The sequence below is a fragment of the Rhipicephalus microplus genome, chromosome 3, assembly GCF_043290135.1.
Source record: "Rhipicephalus microplus isolate Deutch F79 chromosome 3, USDA_Rmic, whole genome shotgun sequence".
NCBI classification, from domain to species: domain Eukaryota; kingdom Metazoa; phylum Arthropoda; class Arachnida; order Ixodida; family Ixodidae; genus Rhipicephalus; species Rhipicephalus microplus.
The window spans coordinates 4,973,168-4,989,771 of record NC_134702.1 but is presented as its reverse complement, the minus strand read 5'-3'; the positions used below and the strand labels follow the sequence as shown (position 1 = coordinate 4,989,771).

At 43.0% G+C, this 16,604-nt stretch overlaps 1 protein-coding gene across 2 annotated transcripts in view; it reads right to left on the bottom strand.

Annotated features, from left to right (window-relative positions):
* The window catches only part of mTor (serine/threonine-protein kinase Tor), a 278,630-nt gene that overhangs the window by 176,424 nt on the left and 85,602 nt on the right, over nucleotides 1-16,604 (bottom strand). For both annotated transcript variants that reach the window (XM_075888782.1, XM_037433800.2), the window contains exons 17-21: nucleotides 15,342-15,532; nucleotides 11,349-11,402; nucleotides 7,117-7,203; nucleotides 6,801-6,968; nucleotides 1,010-1,122 (exon numbers count right to left, since the gene is read on the bottom strand). In XM_075888782.1, the coding sequence (XP_075744897.1) occupies nucleotides 1,010-1,122; nucleotides 6,801-6,968; nucleotides 7,117-7,203; nucleotides 11,349-11,402; nucleotides 15,342-15,532 (613 nt within the window). The remainder of the gene's footprint in view (nucleotides 1-1,009; nucleotides 1,123-6,800; nucleotides 6,969-7,116; nucleotides 7,204-11,348; nucleotides 11,403-15,341; nucleotides 15,533-16,604) is intronic.

The following is a 16,604-nucleotide window of genomic DNA, read 5'->3' as shown; positions in this document are numbered from 1 at the left end:
ACAGCGATGCCCTAGACCTCTGTAGGGACTGTGGGCACATCATTGATACAAATAAAGAACAATACAGAACCCTGTGGCATCCATTTAATATAACTGTAAGATGAATTGACATCACCAATGACTGTCTTATGTTTGCGTGCAGATAACTGGAAAATAAATCAAACAAGTTACCTATGATTCCACAGGAATGCATTTTTCCCAGTAAAATGGAGTAATTGATAGCATCAAATGCCTTCTTTATTACTGCTATTACCATGTTGTTTTAATGTAGCATGGAATTAATATATTGTCTAAGCATTGATACAGCAGTTGAAGCAGACCTGTAACAAAATTGTTTTGCTGGGAACAAAGTATACATTCTGATTAAATAGGAAGCACCTTAACTGCAATGAAATTGATTCTTCAAACGTAGTGTTAATACTACTAAGGACAGATGATGATCTGCAGCTGTCCAGAAGATTCCGATCACCAGATTTGCACATTGGTGTTACCTTGACAGGTCTAAGTACAATAAAATAAGCTTTATATAAAACTTTAATATTTTCCTTTAGAATTATTGCTGATATGGTGTCATGGCCAGCCGCCTAGTTTCCTGGTAACTTCTTCATAACTTGTCCGGAATTCATTCGCCGTCCCGTCACACATGTGGAAATTAATGGCAACCGTACATGGTGCATTTAAATGGGACATATGAGCACGTAGCTTCCTCGCAAGGCTGACACCAATATTACTAATCGTTAAAATTGTCAGCCACTTTGCATGTTATCAGGCGTATTACGTACTTTGCTACCCATGCCAGTGACGCCTTTAACAATTTGCCATATGTTCTTCGATCCACATAAGCTATCAATCCGCATAAAGAAATACCAGACGAAGGCTGCAATTAGTACACTTCAGCGCCTGCTACGCTGTACTTCTTGCACTGAAATAAATCAACTAGCCAGACCTCTTTGTTTGCAAACCGAAGCCAGATCATGAGAGCAAACCAGGTAAGGCTAAAAGGACTTACGCTCTGACGTTCTTGGGGACATCAGCTGAGTCAAACAACTTGACAATGGGAGGCAGTATAAGATGCAGGTAGTCATCGAGGTTGCAACCAAATTTCTGCAGTGCCGTCAGTAGCTGCATTAATCCACGCATACAAATGTATAAATGTATAAAAACTGACTGCAAGAACTGTAACATTATCAAATGGTTTCAAGTATACAAAAACCAAGAATGCAAAAATGTGATTTATCCTATAGTTAACATAAAATATGTCCAGCAAATAGTATGCAGGACAGTACATTGGTGCCAATGTTTGTTGACAAACACATGCACAAACTCTTTTCCAGTAAGGGCAATGATATGTGCAGCTGTGACGGCTATATGCCAAACGAAAAATTCTTTCCCACCGTGCTCACTTTTCCACATTGCCACACACCCTTCAAGACACAGTTCTTGAGTCAAATGTGTGGTGAAACCCCTTTTGTTCCATGCATCACGTATGCAGTCATCAAATAATATTTTGTTATGTGTGCTTTCATTTTCATGTTGCCAAGTGGCAGCCTTGTTATACAAAGGACTCTCAGATGTAGAAATATAATAAAAGGCAGGACAAAAATGACACAAAATAAACATGAAAAAAATCCCTAAACAAGGGTTGTGTGCTTGAGCTGGCGTTAGACAAGTGGACTTGTCGAAACTCAGACTCGGACTTGAAGACTCAAACTTCAAAGCAAGACTTCAAGGTGTACCTTGAAGTCCAAATCAAGAGAGCACACAGCTCTAGCCTTAAAGAAGACAAGTCCACTTGTCAAACTGTCGACCCAAGCACACAACTGATTTTTTTTTTTTATCGCAAGCTTTCCCTTCTTGCCATTTTTCGGACAATACAGACATGTATGTCCACCTACTGTCTGGAATTGCATCTACATGTAGTAGTAGGCTATTCTAAAGGTGGCTTCGAGTGCCACTATATCAGCCCTGTGTGCTTTGACAGTGTTACGGTACGCTCTAAAAAAAAGATGGAGTAAGAATAGCATTTTTTTGTTCCACACCAACGATCATCATCTATCTTGCATTCCTTTCCTTACATGCTGAACGCGTGCTCGACCCTTTCAGGTCAAGAATGACATGCACATCATCAGCGTGACATATAGTACTCGTGCTATAAAAGTAGTCAGCACAGATTTTTCAAGAAAGGAAGCACAAGCCAGCCAGATGAGATTTATTGTGGGACAAATGAACACCATTTCGCTCAATCTTTTTTTTAAAGTGTTAACGCATAAGGATGGGATGATGCATACGATATGGGCCAAGCACGTAGCGCGTAGGTAGGATAACTGCTAGCCATCAAGAGTAACTGACTGGATTTTAAGAGAAGGCAAACATGCGTGAGGGAGACAGAAAGTTAGGTGGGCAGATAAGATTAAGAAGTTCACAGTTATAACGTGGTAGCAGAAATCACAGGACCAGGTTGATTGGCAGAACATGAGGGAGGTGTTTGCCCTGCAGTGGGTGTAGTCCAGCTGATGATGATGATGATACAATGATTCAATGCGCCTCAACTACTTCAATACACTTTAAGAAAGCGATGGCTTAACAGCCCAATATGACGGCATCCAGTTTTTTTTATACAAATTAGTCTATAGTCGGCGCAGATTTTCAGGGTGAAAAGTTTTCGTTCTTGCCGGCTATAGCGTTTATTGATGACAGTACAAGACTTAATGACTACATCCGTCAATGGTCATTAGGGGAACACTAAGGTAAATATTAAGGCAATGTTCATTGCTGAAATAGTAGTCTAAAAACCTCATAGTGCTACTTTCTTGCCAAGGAAATGCTTATTTTAAATAAGATCACATTTCAGTGGTCGGCACAATGTTAGCATACTTCAAATCACCCGCCTGAAAATGGACCTCCTGATGAAGTAGTTGCATTGAGCGAAGCCGTCCGCCTTTACTGCGTGGCCACCGACACTAGTAGCAGCCGGGCGAAAGTATTGAGGCCTACAGCAGCAAAAACAACCATGGAACAATTTTCGGCTTTCTTGGTTCCACTGGGCCCCACTAGATGGCACTAACTATCCAGCCGAACTAGGGAGCCTACATGACCACAATCTTTAGGATGGAGACATTTCGAAAAGTGCCTTAAAAAACCTCAGCCAAAATCAACGGGCAATCGGGCATGCTGTTGCCAGCTTCTGCCAAATTTATCATAATTTTTTGTGCACAGCCATTTTGGGGCCAGCCGTACATCCCCCCCCCCCCCCCCCCTCCGCCTCGCTACTCGTGATCTGCAAGATTAAATTAGTATGCAGTGCATTTTCAAGAGCCCTCTTTTAGCCTAAAATGTTATTAAGGCAAAAGCCTTCAACACATCAGGCATTAAATGTCGGTGGCGTTCAGTGTCGGTGCCAACACAAAGTACTAGATAGTATTAGATGCATCAAGCACGAAATGTAACCGTCGGTGGCATCGTCCAGCATCGGTGTCCACACGCTACCAAAGCCTCCCGTTACATGCATCGAACTCGAAACGTAACCATCGGTGGTGTCTAGCGTTGGAGTCACACACGTTACATGCATCAAGCTCAAAATGCAACCGTTAGTGGCATTGTCCACTGCCGGTGTCAACACTAATCCTTAAGTGCATCAAGCGCGAAATGTAACCGTCGGCATCGTCCAGCATCGCCATCAACACGTGACATGCATCAAGTTTAAAACGTAACCATCCATCCCTCCGTCCGTGCAACCGTCCGTGCATCCGTCCACCCGTGCGTGCATCAGTCTGTCTGCTTCGACCCACTCATCATCATTCACCTCGTGGATCTGCTTTGATTTTTTGTGCTACCTGGAACTTCGATGTATATAATGTTTCGTGTTCACACTGATGCTGGACGCCACTGACGGACACAATTCATGCTTGATGCATGTACAGTTTCGTGTTGACGCCGACGTTGGACGCCACCGACGATTACCTTTCACGCTTGACACATCTACTGCTTTGTGTTGACCTCAACGCTGTACGACACTGACGGTTAGATTTTTCATGATTGACGCACCTACTGTTTCATGTTGACATCGACGCTGGACGTCACCGACAGGCACATTTAACGCTTGAAGCATCTACTGCTTCATGTTGATGCCGGCGCTGTATGACACCGGCGGTTACATTTCTCACACTTTACGCACCTACTGTTTCGTGCTGACGTCGACGGTGGACACCACCGACGGGCCCATTTCACCCTTGAAGCATCTACCGCTTCGTGTTGACACCAACACCGGGCCATATTCTCGAAGATGAAATGGAGCCAGGCATACACGCAGTGCGGGCCACAATATCATCTGGCAACATTGCGTTGCCAGATGTCATCTGGCAACATTGCGTTTTGGCAGGCGGAGGAGCATTGGCAATATGTAGTGGGTCAAAAACTGGCACCACTCTAAAACAGGCTATCGTGTAGGCTCCCTAAGCTTAGCTAGAGTCAATGTATATGTTCCCGACGGGAGCAGAGTATCACATAGGTTCACCATCTTGCCTGGTTAGCAACCATAGTTCGCGACGAAGCCGCACTCTGTTTTTGCTGGTGACTTGCTTAAGCCTGTCGCCGATCGACAAAGCATGTCGCCAATGGCCAGTTGACGTGGCTGGCGTATCAAGGACCGACAAAGAAAGTGGAAACGCATGCTTTCGGGACTGTGCCATAAGAGTAAAAAAGGATTTTTTTAAAATTCTGTTCGGTAAGGCAAAGTACAAAGGCGTAGCGTAGTGCCAAATAACATGCACCGCCGCTGCCGCATGGCCAAGTGGCACCACCTATAGAACATAAGCAACAACTCGCAAACACAAAATATAAGTCCTCCAATATTTAAGAAGTGCCTCATTCAGCCTATAGCACTGATTATTTAAGTACGTTTTTCGAAAATGGGGCTGAATCCATGCAAATGCATTGCTGTCGAAGCTTAAGAACATGATTCTAAAGGAAATAACAGCACCAGTTCGTACCTAACGAAACAGAGCACACGACGGTCACTTGCTTAATTCCAGGTGAACGGCGACCGCTTTCGGTGATATGGCTTGTGCACCAGCTTTTTTGCAGTGCATAGTTTCTAGCACCGTTAGAAAACAAATGCGTTACTCTGATACCTAAGGGTAGTATATACAGTGACTCTAAGCCTAACCATGCAAAAACAATACTTTTGAACCACTCGCGCCATTCCTCGCCGTATGAATGATACGGAAATGTATGATTTATTTATGTATGTATGTTTTGTCGGTCCGATGGGCCCTTATCTGTAGCACGCATGCTCGAAACAGGGAGAGGAGAGCACAGGCGCACTGCACATGCGCGGGACGAGCGTCAGCATCCAAAAGAGCCACAGGGGGCAGAAAAGCGGCGGGCGAGATAAGAAGGAGTGCGAGACGAGCCCAGGGGCTTTTTGGTGGCAGGCGAGCGATCGGATGCGATGTCGGTTGCCCTAGGCGCGATGAAGCTTTTCCCCATGCGTGCTACAGAGGGGAGACCACGCCAGTATAGGGGCATTGGCTTACGCTAGTCGATGGCTCGTATTCTATAGCGAATTTATTTATTTATTTATTTATTTATTTATACATATACCTACAGTGCCCTCTGGGGACATTGTTGTAGGGGGTTTAAAAATTTAAAGTACATTTAAATCAGTGGGGACAAGTTGAATTGCACGGCACTCAAAAAATAAAAACAAATCAAAAACACCTATATCACAGCATACAATATCGTTATGTGACCACATACTCCTTTAAAAGGGAAGGAAACGCTGTGGAAGGGGCGGTCACAATGTTTCTTGGAAGACCGTTTCATTCGTAAATAGTTTTAGGAAAAAAAGTATTTGCATACATTGATGTTCGGCACATATATTCACACACTTTCAAAGGATGGTTCCGTCGTGATGAGATGTATGTTGGTGGTCTGATGTATTTGCCTTTATCGATCTCAGTTTTGCCGTCTATTAGGTTGTAGAAAAGACATAGCCTGATATATTTACGCCTAGAGGAGAGTAACGGCCAACCAAGTGAACTAACAATTTCGCTAGACCTTCTGGTGAAGTCGTAATCACCCGTCACAAACCGGGCGGCCCGTTTCTGAATGCGCTCTAATGCACCAATATTTAACTTTGTGGCCGGGTCCCAGGCAGTGCAAGCATATTCTAAAATCGGGCGTACATTTGACACATAAAGAACTTGTTGCGTGTGAGTTTGATTTACTGCTGTTATGTTTCGCGCTAGCTTTCCTGCCGTTGTTTTGTTGCGTATGTTCAATTGACCATCAGTCTGCGGGGATTGTTTATTCCGGGTTTTCAGTATTCCTGTGTGCGTTAGTGCCCTGTTGAGCCGATTTGGAAGGCTGTTTGTGATTATTATGAGTCGTGCATTAAAGGCGGTTCTCGTTCCCTGCGTTGCTGGCTCGTGCACTGCGAATTTTGGCTCACTGACACCCTGAGAAGAAGCAGAGCCTTCAGTTTTTGTATGGATCATACAGAAATAGACAAGCAGGATTTTATTACATGTTGTAATGCAAAGAAGGTTTTCTTTTACTGCAGCTGGTTTGATTACCAGTGATAACTGTAATAAGGTGCCTTTGATGTGATTGGGATCATTTCCAAAATGGCCACTCGTAGTGCATGTGGTGTCATACAGCTACCTTAATTTCCTGATGAGTTGAGCACTGCTGTTGATAATATTGCCATTTTAAACATTCCTAAACATTACTCTTTCACTCTGATGCAAATTGTAATTTGCCTTTAGTGTTCCTTCAAGTTACGAGTGTGCAAGAGAGACCTTAGCAGTGACGGCCCTGTCTGCGCTCATGTCGTGCATGAAGACCTTGAGGGCATGGGGCACCAGCTTGGGCAGGTACACCTTGAAGTCTGATCCAAGGGAGCTCACAATCTGCTCTACCAACATGATGATGGTCAGTTGAATTGGGCTGTTCACTGCCCAGAACTCCTGCACAGGCATAATATTATGATTGTACAACACTGCACCATGACAATGAACAACAATACCAAGCAAAGCGCCCCTCTACGAGTCATTGAAAAGGGTGTACAAAGGTGAAGAAAAATTAATTAAATTTAGTACACAGTACATAACTTACCTTAATCAGGGCAAAGATGTCATCTAAATAATTGCGAATGTGCTGCTTCACAATGGCAATCAGCTGGCCAAGCTGCCGAAAATGGAACTGTAAAGGAATTGCCACATTCCACCAAATGATTAGCAATGTGAACTCATGAATTTTACAGCTTTCAAAGAAAGTAGTGCCACTCAATATTCCTCTGGTATCATGATGGCAGCAGTTTCATTGTGGTTAACAGGGACATTTGAAAATTGTAATATTCCTCACAACAAAAAATTTAATGATTAAACTTGCCTTGTAAGAAGAACTGTTCATTCACTTTTGATTAAGGTATAGAGCTGATTTTTAGTTGGAGCTCCATGTGGTGTAAATTGAATCTATGTGGGCCAAAATAAAAGGATTTATCACGTTCGTGATACATTCTAATTAAATTTACAAGCTTCAGACCGAAAATATTTTAAAGTGCGAAATGTCCTTTGTACAGAAAGTACTGGAACTCAGACATTAATACATAGCACAAAATCACAAGGGTATATATAATGCAAATATAGAACATTTAGACATAACTTCTTGAACATTATATGGCAAGAAAACTACAGCAATACTATCGAATGTCAAACATTTTAGCTTCAAACATTTTGCAAAAACGCCTTTGCTTAATATTTAAAATTTGGGATTGAAATTCGCAACACCAGAATAAACTTTCTGACAAACACCCCTCAGATAACGACGTTTGGAAGGCTCACATGACCAACATTTCTGTTGTCTCCAAAATATTGAGGCAATTAACTCTTTTAAAGGCAATAATTTTAAAGGCAATAAAAGAGAATTTTTTTCCAAACATTTGAGAACAATCCAAGTTGAAAAGGACGCCAGCCTGACCATGTTTCTTGAAATGAACAGAGTTAGCTGTCTTGGTGCTGTAACCACTTACTGGATTTTGGCATAGATATGAATTGTGGTACGCGAAATAAAGAAGAAGAAGCGATCACCGCCAACCTGCTGGACAATGGATACCCAAAAAGCTTTCTTTGCTGAGTACGCCAGCGACTTGGCGACCACGAAACTGCCCTTTACCTGCATTCTGCAAAGGCTGACCCTAACAATGAAGCCTATCCCAAACATTCCTACCGCATCTCCGTCACGTTCCGGGAATCAGCAAGCAATTGCCGAGAGTGCTGGGGAAAGAGGGCATTCAGGTGGCACACAAGCCCGTCTTAACAATCGGGTGATTCTTGGCGGGACCAAAAGACCGATTGCTAATGAAAGATTCCCCAGACTGGTCAATGAAGTTCCATGCGCAGACTGTCCCGCCAGTTACATAGGCGAGACAAAAAACTTCCCTGAAAGAATACAACAAAATCGAAACGGCGTGCGTAGCAACGTCGCACAAAATGCTCTCGCTGAAAATAGCGAAAAGATCGACCACCGCATCAATTTTGACGACGCCCCGGTCATTGACATGGAGGATATCCCCACAAAAAACATTTCTTAGAGTCCTGGCACTTCCAAACAAAGCCTGGAAATGTTAAACGCTTAACTGAAACCTTACCCAGTGTATACGGGCACAGTTTATAGTATGAGTGAAGAAAACATTGCAGCCACAACAATGGCGAAAAGAAAAAAGTATGATGGAAAGGGCGACCCACCAAGAAAACTAGCTTCGGAGCCGGCCAAACAGTCATATCTGAAGAAAGGACCAAATTGGTCGCCAAACGTCAGGTAAGTAACAGTCTTTAAGTTTTGTCTTTAGACTATAACCGGGCTGGCGAGTTTATATTATTAGTATTAAAGTTCGCCCAGCCAGATATATCTGTCGAAGATGTTCACCCTTAAAAGCATTTCGCACTCAATAACTGGCTGAACAGAAGTGTACCAACGAAACTCAGAACATTACAGAACATGAAAAAAGATCGGAGTTTTCCAGGCACTGATGTGCTTCAACATTACAGGGGTTTTGAGAACTGGTGCAAACCGTGTCAACCATTAAAGGGGTTTTGCAACACTTTTCTAAGTAGTCATAGAATAGATCCACTGTAGGAGTTTATTGTCTCACAGATTCAAATTTTTAGAATCCGTCCAGTACGAGCGGAGTTACGAAGATTTGTCAAACACTGCAATGGCATTCTCTTTCCACTCGTAAAGCACTGCAAGAAAATGCATCACGCATGCCTCGTGACCTTAAGCACTTCCCTGCAGCATGCACGGCTTTTCAGTGAAATCGCCTGCGCATTCATAGACAAGCCGTGCGCTCCTGCGGCAGCCCCATTAACAACTAAGCGCGCCCGTGCTCAAATCAGCCATTGGCTAGCCCACAGTGTCCTTTGTCAAGAAAAAAGAACGCAATTTTTAGCTGATAGAAAATTCATTGCAAAAGCCAGGCTGCGTGATGCACTGATAATTGGCCTGCGTGTTCTCGAGGGCCTCGACTAGCGATTGTTAGTGTTTTCTGACCAGACTTAAAAAGTGGGCTTGTGCAAATAGTGAATTTTTGGCTCGAAGCAAATAGTGATTTTGGTCAAATAATTTCGAACCGAATTCGAATGGTATATATGACATGTTTTAAAGAAAAATAGGCATATTTATCACAACCTAACTAACCTGCGCAATATTTTTTAAAATTCAATTAAGGCCTCTACACAAATGTCTTTTTTTTTTTCGTTCAAAAGAAAACATCTTTAAGTAGTAGCAGCATTTGACTTTCGGTAGCATGCGAGAAATAATCTATAAAATACATAACATTTCAAGATTTATTACACTTAGAGCATATAAGCCGTCATAACAACCTTTTAAGCTTTAAAAAATGATGAATCGATTCGAGGGTAATGTGTTCATTTACAGTGGCCTACAACACTTTTTCAAGTAGTCATGAAATATATTCACTAAAAAGCTTACTGCTTCATCAATTCACCTCCACAAAAATTTTTAGAATTCGTCCAACACAAGCAGAGTTGCAAACATTTGTCACACACTGCAATTGTATTCTCGCTTCTCTTCTCTTGAAATCACTAAGATAAGCAGGGAGGGATGGCATGGGCAAAGAAAATGCGCCACGTCCGCCTTGTGACTTTGAGCCCTTTTTCTCTTTTTTTTTTTTTGAACACGCAGCTTTTCCATGCGATAGTGCACATACATGTGGACAAGTAACGGCCTCTCGCAACGGCCCCAATAACAACGGCTGATTTGAGCATGGCGACAAGTGATTTTTATGCTTGTGGTGTGCGTCATTTGCCGAGGAGGAGGAGGAATAAACTTTATTATAAGAAACCAGCAGGTTTAGGTGGCCGGGCCTAGGCCACTAATGAGAAGACGTCAAGGGCTTGCCTCGACGCCGCCTCACAGGCGTGCTGGGTCGCCCAGGCTTGGTAGTCAAGAGCGGGGCTCCACAGAGCCTCATGGAGCTTCGACGAAAGGGTCGTAATGTTAGTGTGTCTGTACTGTGCCGAAAGAAAAAAAAAAAGTATTTTTTAACTGACTTTAAGAATTTATTGTGAATTGAAGCAGCGTGCTGCGCTATAATATTTGACTCGCGTGTTCTCTGCAGCCACAACCACTGATCGGCAGTGTGTTCGGACCATGTTCAAAGAGCATTGCCGGGCCCCTTTAAACTTGAAATGAAGCTTCGCGGCAGAGCAAATTTTTTCTAAATAGATGCTTTCGCGAATTAGCATCCCTGTATTGCAGTGAAACCACCTTTACAAACTGTTACATGTGGAATAATAAACATTTGCGTTCATTGCGAATACTTCGAAAGTTTCAATAATTTAAATTCGAATCGAAGTGGATTCAAATATAATACTATTCACTAGAATATTTAAAGCATTTTAATGTTCCCACAAGCCCATTAAAAAGTGTTGCAGGGCCCCTCTAATGCAGCATCAGACATGTACAGTACTTACAACTCCAAATGCGACATCAAAATTTTTGGCATACCAATTAGTATAAATGATTGCTCGAGATAAACATGTCATGTTGCAACAAATCTAGTCTCTAAAGATGATGTTGGCTTTGATCTTGGTGTTCAAATAAAAATTACGCTGATATAATTCGAACTTGAGACAGAGGAAGCAAAAGTGGGTGCATTGCTTAGCCCTAATTTGTACTACTTCAATCCGTGAGCACTGTAACAGTGCTTAATATATGCCTGCTGTAAAGTCCTTGCATTATGCACTAGCCTGCTACATCTGGAAAGGAAACACTTACAAGCTTACACTTTTTCCAAGATGCCTTGCAGTGTCTTAAAAACTTACCTCTCTGAAGCTTGCATCCACAGTGCGTACCACATTAAGCAACGCTGGCAGCACCTGTGAAAAGCAGCAGATATTGGCAGTTTAGTGAAGAATGCAGCTCATGAAGAAAAGAGAAAAAAAAAGAATACAAGGTTGGACAACACCCTCAAATTTTTACACATGATAGTACTCACAGAGACATGCAACGAATTGCTGTTTTGTGGCCTGCAGCTGTATCAACATATACAATGTTGTGCCTACTGATGAGGTGTCAGGATATTCCAGCAAAAGCCAGCAGAATGCTTTTATGATGACTTAGCTCTCCTTAAGAGGACCCTTCACAGTAAGCTATGCATTGCCTTTCTCTTGCTGCACTAAAAGATACCTTCAGAATTTGTTGCTGCACATTGCCAATATGAAGTACTTATTATTTCAATCTATTATCCAAGAAAACAAGTCACTCGTAATGACTGTATTGACATGCAGCAGTTGTGTTCAGAAGCGTCAACGTAGACTCTGCGCCTCCAGTAAACTAGCAACAGTGTCTGTAGCATTCTGCAACAATGGACCTTCGCCCTGAAAACATGTCTTTACCCCTCTTTGGGTTGAAAATTCCTCTATCTTTGTATTTTGCTATTAATGAGTGGGACTTTAGAACTGACTAACATTTTATTTTTGTGCACATGTCGATTGACTAATATTATACTACTGTCAGAGTGTACAAGAACAAGAGAGGGCCTGAAAGTGAAGCCCGAACAGGGTCAATCCGCTTGTGGTGCGGCGATCGGTAGTCTGCAACCTGTCGTCATTTCAAGAGTTGCGCATGGCTTTGCCAAAGTATAGCAGAGTTAGAATGCCCACTCCCAGCTCGAAAAGAATCGCAGCTGTGGATGTTAAGTTTGAGTGTAACTGGTTATATAAATGTATTGTTTTTATTTGTTTCTTAAAACTAGCTATACGTGAAATAATACTATAGAAGAAATATTACACTCAGCATAATGACTTCTAGCACCACTGCACGACATTTATAAAAAGACCTAGAGTACCCCATCCCCCCCCCTCGACTCCAAGATCTTCACGAATACCAGATAGTGGTGGTGGAAAAACTTCATTGGTTTTTCAGGAGAAGGGGAAGGAGCGAGTAGGTGGGTCCCTATTCCAGGACTCCAGTGATTCTCGCTACACACTTCGCCTGGTCCAAGAGGCCTCTTTGGACCTCCAGCCATGGCCGAGCGAGGAGGGTGTCCCACGGCTCCCTAGAGTAAGCTCGTGACCCAGGCGAGTTCGCCTCATGTGGTCTAGCTGCGCATTCCCATGTCTCATGCGGCAGTGGTGGCTGTGCACCACACCATGGAAAAGCGCTGCCATATAAAGTAGGATTCATGTGGTGGGCCCTTTCCAAGTGGGGGTAGGTGTGCATTTGAATTCTTCTATATGCGCGAGCTTCTGCGGTTCCCAGCTGCAGATGCGCAAGGAGCTAGACGTTCTATCGTGCGTCGTTAGTGTTCAAGGATGTCTTGTGCCATAAGCGTACTATTTTGGCATAGGCTTCCCGCTCGGTTCCTAAGTTCTCAAGCCAAGGCGTGCACCCTCTCATTCTCTGGGATGCCCTCATGAACTGGGCACCATATGATCGCATGGCCTTCTTGGAGTGAGTCACCCAAGATTATTAGTGCAATTCGTGGCAATCTTCCTAGTACGTACATTTTGCACGCTGCTTGAGAATCGAAGATAACTATTGCAGACTGCCCGGCGCTCTCGGAATGTTTTATTGCCATCGCGATTGCTGAGGCTTTAGCTGTGGCTGTGCATTTAGTGTTGACTGAGGCCGTAATGTAAGTTTTATTGCATTGTGTGTTGCAAATGGCTACTATGACGTGTCCTCTGCCAGTCCGAGCGGCATCAGTGTAGAGCATCTCTTGACTGTGTCCGAAGGTTTTAATGAGTTGCTTGGCTCGGGCTTGCCTTCTGCTTTTGTGATACTTGGCATTCATCTTATTTGGTATCGGTGTCACTTGTATTTGCATCCTGATGTGGATCGAATTCGATGAATTTTGTCACTGCAGTTTGTAAGTCAGACCGTATAGCTCAGCTCAGATAATAGTTATTGTATAGGTTCTGTTAGACACAGTCGTGCTGTCGTTACAGAGGTTCTGTTGTTACACAGGTTCTCTTGTTACACAGTTATCATAACTGCGGCCTTCAGCTCTTTAAATGTGTTGTATACGCCTGTGTCATGGAGTCTTTCATTCGCGGTGTTCACCGGCAATCCTAGTGCCGCTTTCTAGGCGCCCCGTATGACTTGGTCCACCATCTTGATTTTTGAGCAACTTAGGTTTTGATAGGGTAGTGCGTACGTTATCCAGCTAATGATAAAAGCTTGAACCAGTCATATTGTATCACTTTCATGCAGGCATCTCCCTTTCTTAGTGATTCTTCCAATTAGTCGAGCTATTTGCTTCATTGTCATTTTCAGGGTCGCGACAGTGTAATCTGCTCGCCAATTACTTTGGATCAAGAGGCCCGAAACTCGCATCTTGGTCCTTTCTGGAAGAGTGCCTTTTTTAATTTGAAAATGGAGATTTGGCCTGTTGCGGTAATTTTTCTTGTGGACTCTGACCCATTTGGACTTTTTGGGTGCACAGTCCATGCCATGGTCCACCACAAAATGTTTAACCGTGCTAATGACCTTTTGCAAGGTGCTTTCCTTGTGGTCTAATGAGCCGTCCATAACGTGATACCACCTACATTTATTGTAAGCTTGAGGTCTTGAATTCCATTTAGCCTTTTCGCTAATTTGTTTATGCCAATGTTGAACAGTAATGGTGAGAGTATAGCTGCCTGAGGAGTTCCTTTGTTGGCGAGGTCAATTTTCGGCGATCGTATGTCTTGTAGTCTTATTGTGGCACTTGGACCAGTTGGGAAAGACTTGACATAGTAAAAAAATTCTTTGTCCACAGCCCATTTACTGTAGTTCCTCCATGATAAGTTAATGGTGTGCACTCTCCATGCACCAGACAACACGTACAGAATATTTTACTTTGATTTTAACAATTATCACCTAGCATGTTCATGTCAGCCACACTGCATTGGACATTATCATGACAAGTCAACACCAGTTTCCAAACCCAGTTCCCTGGGTTTGGAAAATTTGCAGCCTGCATGCTGCTTAATTCACATAAATCACTGTCAGAGTCCTTGAACTCTTTCCTTATCATTATAATATTTGTGCGAACCCTGTGCGACTGACAGCAAACAGGCAGCTGTTGCTAGTATGTCGCGATGTGCACTGTTCCAATGACGTCTTCATATGGCGCTGCGAAGCCAGCCTCTAAATACTGAAACCAAAATTGTTGTTTTAAGGGAGCGGTATTAAAAATATGCCCAATGCATTCCTACGCACCATGACACCCGTTTTATGGTTCTCAACATCTATGTTTTTATTTTCAGTAACCACCTGAAAAAATTTTAATTTGTGTCACTACGCTTCAAGTGGAGACAACTTCCCAGCAGATTCCAGGGGCTGTTGTATCAAACCCCGTAAATGCACCCAGAAAGCAAAAAAAAAAAAAAAAAGTACATCTTTCTAGCACACCAGTGAATGCTGCTTGCGGTCTGGAGGGAGAAGCAGCATTGGTGGTGTCTTGTCTTGCTCAGTCGGTGCAAAGATTTCGAATGAGCTTCAAGCACTCGTTTGTGGCACCGAGTCACATGAACATTGCTTCATTTTTCAAGTTAAGCATATGCTGCAAAGACGAAGTGAATGGGTAGGTTTTTGTATGATTTCAAGCTAATGCCAGCTTTCTGCTCAATGTAACATTTACATGAGACATTCGAGACCTTAAAGTGGTCCTGCAACACTTTTCACTCTCGACTGACCTGACATCATGGTTTATTGAGCAGTGGCTGGAAATATTTTTTGAATTAGCCAAGTGCAAGCAGACCTACATGAATTTGTCTCACGCTTTAAAAAACAGTAACGAGGAGCACAGAGCGACCTCAGTGATCACCAACCTGAGGCACGTATGGCACGCAACGTAGGCCGAGGCTCTGGAAGATGAACACTACCGCTTGAACAACGTTGGTGTGGTGCTGGCTGAGCGTGGGGTCACGCATGATGCGCATGAGTGTCGACACCACCATGGCTGGGTAGAACTCTTCCAAGCTCCCGCCCATGCTTACAAGCATCTCGCTGGCACTGAGCTCTGAAAATAACATGCCACTCTCTCAGGCTGCATCTTGGATTATTATTCAGAGGCCACGCATACTGCCCAGTGTATACCATCGCTAATGACTCAACGACGAGCGAGTTTAACGATCAGGTAAAGCAACAGGGCTTTAACGTAGTGATATTTGCTCTTTCGCTCAACATAGAGAGCAGCTGGCTCTTTACGTTGACTAATCCCTTAAATGTTTTTATATAAGAAGCATTTTTTCTCTCCAAAATGTTTCCTTTTAAAAGGGAAAAAAAGCTCTTTATATTGAAAAATTAAATGAAAAACACGCAAGGTAATATTAGCATTATAAATTGTTCATGAGAAAAGACTATCTATCAGCTGGTAGTAAACAAGAAAAAACAAAAAAACAATGCTAGCCCTTTGGCATTTGTTTCTGTTTGTTTAGACTGGACAAGGTGCGGATGCAGAGACGGACACTAGAAGGAAAAACGCCATAACAGAGAGCTGAACTAGCTGCTCCTCAAAAGACAGGGCATGCAAACACAAGACAGAAGGCTTTTTTAAGTCCATCCCGTCTTTTTAAAAATGAACAACACAAACACCAAAGCACCCGTAGTGTTTTCTCCTAGTGTCCCTGCTTGTGTGTATAGCCCTGCGTGCCTTATCCAGTCTAAACATGAGTCAATACCAACTAGCCCAATTATCTGTGCTAGTGACACTGGTAGTTATGGAAGCGACATTATGCTTTTTGGAGCACGTTTTGATGCAGAAAAATGGTACTTTGAAGCAGCTACAGGCGTTTTTGAAGTAGATGGCAAAACATTCAAAATAGCTTCCGGAGTTCCAAGCATCATTTAAAGGGGCAGCGACATCCACTTAGAGGATATTATGTTTTCCAAGATGACGCGTAGATATCGACCACTTAGTAACTATTCACTACTGATAATGCAACAACAGGAGGAATAAATATCAAATATTGATTAGTATAACCAGCTTCGAGTGCGATTCAAACAAGTGCCAAGCCTGCCGATTGCGATCACTTCTCCCACAGGTGCTGCCTGATCACATGGCCACACAAAATGATGACATGAGATCCAGC